This window comes from Oncorhynchus keta, chromosome 14 (genome assembly GCF_023373465.1).
Source record: "Oncorhynchus keta strain PuntledgeMale-10-30-2019 chromosome 14, Oket_V2, whole genome shotgun sequence".
NCBI lineage: Eukaryota > Metazoa > Chordata > Actinopteri > Salmoniformes > Salmonidae > Oncorhynchus > Oncorhynchus keta.
In genome coordinates, this window is record NC_068434.1 from 19,683,784 (window position 1) to 19,696,235 (window position 12,452).

Sequence of the window (12,452 nt, forward strand, 5' to 3'; positions counted from 1 at the left end):
CTTCAGCAAACCGGTCATCAGCTAACCTTTAGCTCGGAAAGCTCTCGCCAGTTCGAACAACGCGACGCTAACCAGAGCATAACGGACCTATTTATTTTTTTATCCCCGGATTCCCTCCGCAAACTGATTTTTTTTTTCAGCTGGATCTTCACAACTATCTATCGAGCTAAACCGCAACCCTGGTTGATTACTCCTGGCTAGCGTTTCCACCCACGTAGCTTGAAGCTAGCCCGGCCAGAGCTCCTGTGTTCCTAGCATACTCCTGGGCTTCTATACCCGGATCCACGACCGGTCTATCGATGTCACTGCATGAAGAGGAATAAACAGACTCACCCCATCGCGACGTCCTCCAAAGGCTAACTCTCTAGCCCTCGCTATCTCCTTGCTTGCTAATTCGGCATGCTAACTGCTAGCTTGTTTAGCCCAGGTCCGCTAACTACTACCGTGTTTACCCCGGCCTGCTAATCTGTTAGCTTGTTAGCACAGGCCTGCTAACCGTCTGCATCACAGTGGCCCATATGTACTTTCTATCTCTTCCCGATTTTTAAAATTTGTTTATACCTTCCGAAAACCTGCCTCACCCAATGTGATACGGAATCGCTATTATTTTTAATTTTTAGAACACACTCAAGAACCTCCAGAAGCTAACCAGCTAACTAGCTACAAGCTATTTAGTCATTGTTAGTTTTTTTAAACCTGGATAACACTCGCCAGTCCAGCCCCCCTGCCCCATCCACCGCTGCCCCTGGACTCTGATCACTTGGCTACATAGCTGATGCACGCTGGACTGTCCATTAATCACGGTACTCCATTCTGCTTGTTTGTTTTATCTGTCGGCCCCGTTGCCTAGTCAATGCCATTTTACCTGCTGTTGTTATGCTAGCTGATTAGCTGTTGTCTCACCCACTGTTTTAGCTAGCTTTCCCAATTCACCACCTGTGATTACTGTATGCCTCGCTGTATGTCTCTCTCAAATGTCAATATGCCTTGTATACTGTTGCTCAGGTTAGTTATAATTGTTTTAGTTCACAATGGAGCCCCTAGTCCCACTCCTCATACCCCTGACCTCCTTTGTCCCACCTCCCACATATGCAGTGACCTCACCCATTACAACCAGCATGTCCAGAGATAAAACCTCTCTCATCATCACCCAGTGCCTGGGCTTACCTCCGCCGTACCCGCACCCCACCATACCCCTGTCTGCGCATTATGCCCTGAATATATTCTACCATGCCCAGAAACCACCAAAAATTCAGAGATTTCCATACCAAACTATAACATCTTCCGTCAATATATCAAATCAAATCAAATCAAATTTATTTATATAGCCCTTCGTACATCAGCTGATATCTCAAAGTGCTGTACAGAAACCCAGCCTAAAACCCCAAACAGCAAGCAATGCAGGTGTAGAAGCACGGTGGCTAGGAAAAACTCCCTAGAAAGGCCAAAACCTAGGAAGAAACCTAGAGAGGAACCAGGCTATGTGGGGTGGCCAGTCCTCTTCTGGCTGTGCGGGGTGGAGATTATAACAGAACATGGCCAAGATGTTCAAATGTTCATAAATGACCAGCATGGTCGAATAATAACATGGCAGAACAGTTGAAACTGGAGCAGCAGCATGGCCAGGTGGACTGGGGACAGCAAGGAGTCACTGGGGCACGGTCCTAGGGCTCAGGTCCTCCGAGAGAGAGAAAGAAAGAGAGAATTAGAGAGAGCATATGTGGGGTGGCCCGTCCTCTTCTGGCTGTGCCGGGTGGAGATTATAACATAACATGGCCAAGATGTTCAAATGTTCATAAATGACCAGCATGGTCGAATAATAGTAAGGCAGAACAGTTGAAACTGGAGCAGCAGCATGGCCAGGTGGACTGGGGACAGCAAGGAGTCATCATGTCAGGTAGTCCTGGGGCATGGTCCTAGGGCTCAGGTCAGTTGAAACTGGAGCAGCAGCATGGCCAGGTGGACTGGGGACAGCAAGGAGTCGTCATGTCAGGTAGTCCTGGGGCATGGTCCTAGGGCTCAGGTCCTCCGAGAGAGAGAAAGAAAGGAGGAGAGAATTAGAGAACGCACACTTAGATTCACACAGGACACCGAATAGGACAGGAGAAGTACTCCAGATATAACAAACTGACCCTAGCCCCCCGACACAAACTACTGCAGCATAAATACTGGAGGCTGAGACAGGAGGGGACAGGAGACACTGTGGCCCCATCCGAGGACACCCCCGGACAGGGCCAAACAGGAAGGATATAACCCCGTCATTGAACACTGTGCTATCTAACCTCCAAACGAGCTTCAATGCCATACAACACTCCTTCCGTGGCCTCCAACTGCTCTTAAACGCTAGTAAAACCAAATGCATGCTTTTCAACCGATCGCTGCCTGCACCCGCATGCCCGACTAGCATCACCACACTGGATGGTTCCGACCTTGAATATGTGGACACCTATAAGTACCTAGGTGTCTGGCTAGACTGCAAACTCTCCTTCCAGACCCATATCAAACATCTCCAATCGAAAATCAAATCAAGAGTCGGCTTTCTATTCCGCAACAAAGCCTCCTTCACTCACGCTGCCAAGCTTACCCTAGTAAAACTGACTATCCTACCGATCCTCGACTTCGGCGATGTCATCTACAAAATCGCTTCCAACACTCTACTCAGCAAACTGGATGCAGTTTATCACAGTGCCATCCGTTTTGTCACTAAAGCACCTTATACTACCCACCACTGCGACTTGTATGCTCTAGTCGGCTGGCCCTCGCTACATATTCGTCGCCAGACCCACTGGCTCCAGGTCATCTACAAGGCCATGCTAGGTAAAGCTCCGCCTTATCTCAGTTCACTGGTCACGATGGCAACACCCATCCGTAGCACGCGCTCCAGCAGGTGTATCTCACTGATCATCCCTAAAGCCAACACCTCATTCGGACGCCTTTCGTTCCAGTACTCTGCTGCCTGTGACTGGAACGAATTGCAAAAAAAGTTGGAGACCTTCATCTCCCTCACCAACTTCAAACATCAGCTATCTGAGCAGCTAACCGATCGCTGCAGCTGTACATAATCTATTGGTAAATAGCCCACCCATTTTCACCTACCTCATCCCCACAGTTTTTATTTATTTACTTGTCTGCTCTTTTGCACACCAATATCTCTACATGTACATGATCATCTGATCATTTATCACTCCAGTGTTAATCTGCAATATTGTAATTATTCGCCTACCTCCTCATGCCTTTTGCACACATTGTATATAGACTCCCTTTTTTTTCTACTGTGTTATTGACTTGTTAATTGTTTACTCCATGTGTAACTCTGTGTTGTCTGTTCACACTGCTATGCTTTATCTTGGCCAGGACGCAGTTGCAAATGAGAACTTGTTCTCAACTAGCCTACCTGGTTAAATAAAGGTGAAATAAATAAAAAATTAAGGACATTACCTCAAAGTTGGATCAGCCTGTAGTGTAGTTTTCCACTTTAATTTTGAGTGTGACTCCAAATCCAGACCTCCATGGGTTGATAAATTTGATTTCGTTGTTAGCACATTCAACTATGTAAAGAAAAAAGTATTTAATAAGAATATTTCATTCATTCAGATCTAGGATGTGTTATTTTAGTGTTCCCTTTATTTTTTTGAGCAGTGTATATATCTCTCCCTCTACATAGACCTCAAGCTTTTGCTGTGCCCGTCTCCAAAATTGCAATTAGTTGTTGATTTATATCCTACAAGAAAACAGAGTGAGACTGAAGGCAGAGTGAACAAACAAAGCCTCATGTTATGCAATAATCACACAACCAAGATGCCATTAATAAAAGTAATGCCACGCCACCAAGTTCACGATTGTTCTCACATTGTCTTACTATTACAGAGTCTGAGTCGGTTAGAGGAGCAAGAGAAAGACGTGGTCAGTGCCTTGCGTTACTTCAAGACCATCATTGACAAGATGGCGGTGGACAAGAAGGTGCTGGAGATGTTACCAGGCTCTGCCAGTAAGGTCCTGGAGGCCATCCTGCCTTTAGTCCAAGTGGATGCAAGGATCCAGCACAGGTGAGTCTGGCCCAGGGGAGATACACTTTCCTCATCAATCTACACACAATACCCCATAATGACAAAGCAAAACATTTTTCTATTATGTATTTTGCAAAAACCTGTTTTTGCTTTGTCGTTATGAGCTATTGTGTGTAGATTGAGGGGGGAAAAATATTGAATCAATTTTAGAATAAGGCTTTAATATAACAAAATGTGGAAAAGGGGAAGGGGTCTGAATACTTTCTGAATGCACTGTATCTAGAGCTTGTTGGCCCATTGAGGATTTTTAGACAACGCTTCAAAAGTCACGAGATCCAGCCAAAAGACGAGATCCAGCCAAATGTAATTTTAAGGTCGCTGATTATATTTGTTTTTTAAGGTTGAAATCATGAGGAACCTTCAAAGACTGATACAGAATTGCCAACCAACCATGGAGTGTTTTTGTCAGTCTGTTAGCCCAATCTTTCCTCTGGGGTGTTCACAGCTCGGGGGTGTCCTCCTGTCTGAACCGTGTGTACCAGAGTCTGGGCAATCTCATCCGTTGGTCTGACCAAGTCATGCTGGAGGGGGTCAACCTGGAAGATAAAGAAACCATCGTTACCGTCACCACTGTGATCAAGGCAGTGCTTGATGGTGTTAAGGTAATGTTAGCATGACAGACCATCACCACTGTGATTAAGGTAGTGCTCGGCGGTGTTAAGGTAATGTTAGCATACCAGACTGTCACCACTGTGATCAAGGTAGTGCTCGGCGGTGTTAAGGTAATGTTAGCATATCGGACCGTCACCACTGTGATCAAGGTAGTGCTCGGCGGTGTTAAGGAAAGGTTAGCATACCAGAAACATGAAATATGAGACATCGCAGATTATGTGTACCATTTAATGAAGGTTATTGTTTTTGGGGAAATGGTAGCTAGCCGAGTACTTACTACTCTCTCGGTAAGAGATGGTAAAAATGGCTATGAAGTTGTCTAGCATTTATTAACTGCACACGGTGATTGTTCACAGGAGCTAGTGAAACTGACCATAGAGAAACAGGAGCATCCTTCCCCCACGTCTCCTGTCAAACCAGTGCCAGTGGCCACCCCACCCGAGAGGTGAGTGAGCGACGGAGGACATCAATACACTCCTCCACTAACCTCATTTTCTCATATGTTCAGTAAATACAGTGGGGCAAAAAAGTATTTAGTCAGCCACCAATTGTGCAAGTTCTCCCACTTAAAAAGATGAGAGGCCTGTAATTTTCATCATAGGTAACTTCAACTATGACAGACAAAATTAGGGGAAATAATCCAGAAAATCACATTGTAGGATTTTTTATGAATTAATTTGCAAATTATGGTGGAAAATAAGTATTTGGTCACCTACAAACAAGCAAGAATTCTGGCTCTCACAGACCTGTAACTTCTTCTTTAAGAAGTCCTCCACTCGTTACCTGTATTAATGCCACCTGTTTGAACTTGTTATCAGTATAAAATACACCTGTTTACAACCTCAAACAGTCACACTCCAAACTCCACTATGACCAAGACCAAAGACCTGTCAAAGGACACCAGAAACAAAATTGTAGACCTGCACCAGGCTGTGAAGACTGAATCTGCAATAGGTAAGCAGCTTGGTTTGAAGAAATCCACTGTGGGAGCAGTTATTAGGAAATGGAAGACATACAAGACCACTGATAATCTCCCTCGATCTGGGGCTCCACGCAAGATCTCACCCTGTGGGGTCAAAATGATCACAAGAACGGTGAGCAAAAATCCCAGAACCACACGGGGGGACCTAGTGAATGACATGCAGAGAGCTGCGACCAAAGTAACAAAGCCTACCATCAGTAACACACTACGCCGCCAGGGACTCAAATCCTGCAGTGCCAGACGTGTCCCCTTTAAGCCAGTACATGTCCAGGCCCGTCTGAAGTTTGCTAGAGAGCATTTGGATGATCCAGAAGAAGATTGGGAGAATGTCATATGGTCAGATGAAACCAAAATGTAACTTCTTGGTAAAAACTCTATTTGTCGTGTTTGGAGGACAAAGAATGCTGAGTTTCATGCAAAGAACACATTTACATTTACATTTAAGTCATTTAGCAAAGAACACCATACCTACTGTGAAGCATGGGGGCGGAAACATCATGCTTTGGGGCTTTTTTTCTGCAAAGGGACCAGGACGACTGATCCGTGTAAAGGAAAGAATGAATGGGGCCATGTATCGTGAGATTTTGAGTGAAAACCTCCTTCCATCAGCAAGGGCATTGAAGATGAAACGTGGCTGGATCTTTCAACATGACATTGATCCCAAGCACACCGCCCGGGCAACGAAGGAGTGGCTTCGTAAGAAGCATTTCAAGGTCCTGGAGTGGCCTGGCAGTCTCCAGATCTCAGCCCCATAGAAAATCTTTGGAGGGAGTTGAAAGTCTGTGTTGCCCAGGAACGGCCCCAAAACATCACTGCTCTAGAGGAGATCTGCATGGAGGAATGGGCCAAAATACCAGCAACAGTGTGTGAAAATCTTGTGAAGACTTACAGAAAACATTTGACCTCTGTCATTGCCAACAAAGGGTATATAACAAAGTATTGAGATAAACTTTTGTTTTTGACCAAATACTTATTTTCCACCATAATTTGCAAATAAATTCATTAAAAATCCTACAATGTGATTTTCTGGATTTTTTTTCTTCTCATTTTGTCTGTCATAGTTGAAGTGTACCTATGATGAAAAGTACAGGCCTCTCTCATCTTTTCAAGTGGGAGAACTTGCACACTTGTTGGCTGACTAAATACTTTTTTGCCCCACTGTATATATCAGACTTGACGGTAATTGTACAAGATGTAAAACAACATCAGTAAACAACTTGCATACCCACAGTGCTGCTGAGCCGCCTGCCAATGAGAAGGAGAGTCTGGACAAGAGCTCAGCCACGTCCCAATCTATGGAAGCCCTGACTGAACCCACTGGAGAGGAGGAGGAGGAAGAAGAGGTGGTGGCCCCAGCAAAACCCCCTCTCCCTGGCCTCAAGATGGCTGAACACAAGTAAGAGCTCCTTTCATGGAGATGGTGTCTGTTTCATAGCTTCAATATACAGTAGTTCATCAATGGAGCCCCCCTATCACTGACCCAGACATGTCGCTTCAGGCAAGGTCAAGTCTCCAGTATCTCACCTCTCTTTCTTCAAATGGCACAGAGCTGCATATCAATATCATGATCCACGCAGATTACCATTCCATTCTGCAGGATACCATTGCATTCAGACTTAATAAACTGCTTCGGAATGGGAAAAGTTTAGCCCCTCATAAGATAATTTAATTGACTGCTCTCAGTCACAGCACAAGGCAGGGCCAAGTCTGCACTGAAGTAAATGCAGTTGCCAAGTCACAAATCACTGTTTAGCCAAGACTCAAGTCCCCAACTCTGTATACTTGTTAGGCCTGCTGATAGCGCAGCACACAGCTCTCTTGAAACCAACACCAATTTATCAACTGAAAAACGTTCATTGTATACCACTCATCACATTGAATGTCCTTGGATTACAGGCCAATGTGGTTGCCGCTCGTCTCTTTACAAGAAGACAAGAGAGGTACAATAGCTGGGAAACTGTGTTAAGTAGTCTTGATTCTTTAGAAAGCTTTATAGACTTTGAAGGGGGTAAAAAAGGGAGGTGTCAGAAATTAGACTTCCTCTGGTGAGAACTGTCACGGCACCATCTCTGAGGCTCTTTTCTTTTGGGAGAAACTGTGCTCGGCAGAGGCTGGCGAGTTTACGGCCAGAGAGTGACGACAAGGAATGGAAATGGACCAGATTCCAGAGCCCACCACAAACACACTGGACAGCAGCATATCCAGACACTTCTAAATCCTTAAAGGCTCTTTGTCTTTCCTTCTGCTCCCAACAGTAGCTCTCTGAATTTCACTTATCCCGCAGCAGGTACGGGTAGCTCTCTGAATTTCACTTATCCCGCAGCAGGTACGGGTAGCTCTCTGAATTTCACTTATCCCACAGCAGGTACGGGTAGCTCTCTGAATTTCACTTATCCCACAGCAGGTACGGGTAGCTCTCTGAATTTCACTTATCCCACAGCAGGTACGGGTAGCTCTCTGAATTTCACTTATCCCACAGCAGGTACGGGTAGCTCTCTGAATTTCACTTATCCCGCAGCAGGTACGGGTAGCTCTCTGAATTTCACTTATCCCACAGCAGGTACGGGTAGCTCTCTGAATTTCACTTATCCCACAGCAGGTACGGGTAGCTCTCTGAATTTCACTTATCCCGCAGCAGGTGCGGGTAGCTCTCTGAATTTCACTTATCCCGCAGCAGGTGCGGGTAGCTCTCTGAATTTCACTTATCCCACAGCAGGTACGGGTAGCTCTCTGAATTTCACCTTGCCCGCAGCAGGTGCGGGTAGCTCTCTGAATGTCACCTTGCACACAGCAGGTGCTGGTAGCTCTCTGAATTTCATCTTACCCACAGCAGGTGCGGGTAGTTCTCTGAATTTCATCTTGCCCACAGCAGGTGCGGGTAGCTCTCTGAATTTCACCTTGCCCACAGCAGGTGCGGGTAGCTCTCTGAATTTCACCTTGCCCACAGCAGGTACGGGTAGCTCTCTGAATTTCACCTTGCCCACAGCAGGTACGGGTAGCTCTCTGAATTTCACCTTGCCCACAGCAGGTGCGGGTAGCTCTCTGAATTTCACCTTGCCCACAGCAGGTACGGGTAGCTCTCTGAATTTCACCTTGCCCACAGCAGGTACGGGTAGCTCTCTGAATTTCACCTTGCCCACAGCAGGTGCGGGTAGCTCTCTGAATTTCACCTTGCCCACAGCAGGTGCGGGTAGCTCTCTGAATTTCACCTTGCCCACAGCAGGTACGGGTAGCTCTCTGAATTTCACCTTGCCCACAGCAGGTGCGGGTAGCTCTCTGAATTTCACCTTGCCCACAGCAGGTACGGGTAGCTCTCTGAATTTCACCTTGCCCACAGCAGGTACGGGTAGCTCTCTGAATTTCACCTTGCCCACAGCAGGTGCGGGTAGCTCTCTGAATTTCACCTTGCCCACAGCAGGTACGGGTAGCTCTCTGAATTTCACCTTGCCCACAGCAGGTACGGGTAGCTCTCTGAATTTCACCTTGCCCACAGCAGGTGCGGGTAGCTCTCTGAATTTCACCTTGCCCACAGCAGGTGCGGGTAGCTCTCTGAATTTCACCTTGCCCACAGCAGGTACGGGTAGCTCTCTGAATTTCACCTTGCCCACAGCAGGTACGGGTAGCTCTCTGAATTTCACCTTGCCCACAGCAGGTGCGGGTAGCTCTCTGAATTTCACCTTGCCCACAGCAGGTACGGGTAGCTCTCTGAATTTCACCTTGCCCACAGCAGGTGCGGGTAGCTCTCTGAATTTCACCTTGCCCACAGCAGGTGCGGGTAGCTCTCTGAATTTCACCTTGCCCACAGCAGGTACGGGTAGCTCTCTGAATTTCACCTTGCCCACAGCAGGTGCGGGTAGCTCTCTGAATTTCACCTTGCCCACAGCAGGTGCGGGTAGCTCTCTGAATTTCACCTTGCCCACAGCAGGTACGGGTAGCTCTCTGAATTTCACCTTGCCCACAGCAGGTGCGGGTAGCTCTCTGAATTTCACCTTGCCCACAGCAGGTACGGGTAGCTCTCTGAATTTCACCTTGCCCACAGCAGGTGCGGGTAGCTCTCTGAATTTCACTTATCCCACAGCAGGTGCGGGTAGTTCTCTGAATTTCATCTTACCCACAGCAGGTATGGGTAGCTCTCTGAATTTCATCTTACCCGCAGCAGGTGCGGGTAGCTCTCTGAATTTCATCTTACCCGCAGCAGGTGCGGGTAGCTCTCTCAATTTCATCTTACCCGCCGCAGGTGCGGGTAGTCCTCTGAATTTCATCTTACCCGCAGCAGGTGCTGGTAGCTCTCTGAATTTCATCTTACCCGCAGCAGGTGCGGGTAGCTCTCTGAATTTCATCTTACCCGCAGCAGGTGCGAGTAGCTCTCTGAATTTCATCTTACCCGCAGCAGGTGCGGGTAGCTCTCTGAATTTCACCTTGCCCACAGCAGGTGCGGGTAGTTCTCTGAATGTCACCTTGCCCACAGCAGGGTAGCTCTCGACAGCGGTCTGTGTGTCTTACGCAGGGGCACACTGCAGATTTTGTCGTTCTTTTTTGTGGTAATTCATTTTTATTTTTCTCCTCCCTGGGGCCTTGCCTTGTCACCCTCACCCCACTCCCTAACTAGCATAGAGTATATCCTCAACTTCTTCATCACCACAGCTGCCTGCCTGCCCTGCATCTCGTCATTGGGCCATCTGTGTGCACTGCGGTGTGGAAACAATTCAGTAGCTGCTGCTCTCTCCACCACTATCTGTTTGTGGAGTGGGAAAAAGCAGCCAGGCAGTGACCCGTGCACTGCACATTTTTCCCATTGTTCTGCTATTACAGAAGGCTCTCGGAAAGTGTCAGATAATATACAATATCTCTCAACCCACCCAGGCCAGTGTCAGTGCAGTCTTTTCCCAACCTCCCTTCACCATACATACTACATAATACATACTACACAGTACACACAGAAGAAGTGAATCAGTCAGTGTACTGTGGCTAGGGCTGCATGCGTGGCTTTTGGAATAAGTTGCATTGATGGACATTGCACGCTGCTTCATATTTAAATGATGTCACCTTCTCCCCCACCAGTCCTCCTGCTCTGCCTCCGAAGAAGCGCCAGTCTGCCCCCTCACCCACCCGGGTGGCAGTAGTGGCCCCCATGAGCCGCGCCACCAGTGGCTCCAGTCTTCCCATGGGCATCGGCCTCCACAAACAGGTACAGTGACTCCAGTCTTTCATGGGCATCGGCCTCCACAAACAGGTACAGTGACTCCAGTCTTTCATGGGCATCGGCCTCCACAAACAGGTACAGTGACTCCAGTCTTTCATGGGCATCGGCCTCCACAAACAGGTACAGTGACTCCAGTCTTTCATGGGCATCGGCCTCCACAAACAGGTACAGTGACTCCAGTCTTTCATGGGCATCGGCCTCCACAAACAGGTACAGTGGAAGGAGCAGCTATACACACTGGGGCTGTGTCTGAAATGGCACCATATTCAGTATAGTGTACTACTTCTGGCCAGGCCCCATAGGGAATACGTTGCCATTTTGGATTTTGCTATGTTTTACCATTTAGCCATTTCTTGCACTGTTTCTTTTTTGCCGGCTATTATGTATTTTTCCACTAAAGCGGGTCTTGTCACCTCTCTCTGGTTGGCAGGAGTTCGAGGTGGATGCCCTGCAGCGGCGCTTCTCTGGGGGCAGCCATTACTACGGAGGGGAGTCGCCGCGCATATCCCCCTGCAACAGCATGGGCAAGCTGAGCAAGTCCGACGGGCAGCTGTCCTGGACAATGGACAGTGGGCAGTGCTCACGCAACACCAGCAGTGAGGCTCTGGGTGAGTACTCAAACAGGCGTCAAAGCTCGATCTTTAACCAGAGATCCATTTTATTTTTCAAATAATGTAAACTATTTGGTGGAATGTGCTTTGTGCCTACCCAAATGGGCAAGTCAAATGTTGTCTTTAGGACATCATTAATTTGCTTTGACTCTAGTGTTCCATTTGTACATTTTACTTGCCCGTTTGGGCAGTATTTCGTGTCATATTCACTCAATTCCATTCCAACCTCTCCCTCCGCACGTGCTCAGTGCACACACAAGCTCCTGTTAGGTTTACAGAAATAATTGTCTATAAAAATATATGTAACTGATGGAATACACATTACATTACATTACATTACATTTAAGTCATTTAGCAGACGCTCTTATCCAGAGCGACTTACACAAGCTACATTCCTTACAAATTATGACAGTTTTATCACAAATTCAAAATGGACAGGTTGATTGAAGTAGAAAAATGTGTTCCAGCAACGAGCTGCAGTTTTTGAATAATTGCGTCCTGTCTATTTTCCGCTTAAGCTACTTTGCAAACTGCTAGTGCCATTTAGAATTAGTTAGCCTAGGCTATAACCCCCCAAAACATAGACAGGTTCCACACTGACAATATGCAAAAACATTAGTTTGACAAAGAGCGTATTTTCATCAGAAACATCAAGCATGCAGTGGCAAGAAAACGTACATTAACATTCAAAAGTTTGGGGTCACTTAGAAATGTCCTTGTTTTTTAAATAAAGCACATTTTTTGTCCATTAAAATAACATCAAATTGATCAGAAATACAGTGTCGACATTGTTAATGTTGTAAATTACTATTGTAGCTGGAAACGGCAGATTTTTTTTATGGAATCTACATAGGCGTAGAGGCCATTATCAGCAACCATCACTCCTGTGTTCCAATGGCACGTTGTGTTAGCTAATCCAAGTTTATCATTTTAAAAGGCTAATTGATCGTTAGAAAACCATTTTGCAATTATGTTAG

At 46.7% G+C, this 12,452-nt stretch overlaps 1 protein-coding gene across 3 annotated transcripts in view; it reads left to right on the plus strand.

Annotated features, from left to right (window-relative positions):
• Window positions 1–12,452, plus strand: part of LOC118392915 (rap guanine nucleotide exchange factor 1-like) — a 72,573-nt gene that overhangs the window by 20,057 nt on the left and 40,064 nt on the right. For all 3 annotated transcript variants that reach the window (XM_052461235.1, XM_052461236.1, XM_052461237.1), the window contains exons 3-8: window positions 3,868–4,046; window positions 4,513–4,669; window positions 5,036–5,124; window positions 6,893–7,057; window positions 10,723–10,849; window positions 11,295–11,472. In XM_052461235.1, the coding sequence (XP_052317195.1) occupies window positions 3,868–4,046; window positions 4,513–4,669; window positions 5,036–5,124; window positions 6,893–7,057; window positions 10,723–10,849; window positions 11,295–11,472 (895 nt within the window). The remainder of the gene's footprint in view (window positions 1–3,867; window positions 4,047–4,512; window positions 4,670–5,035; window positions 5,125–6,892; window positions 7,058–10,722; window positions 10,850–11,294; window positions 11,473–12,452) is intronic.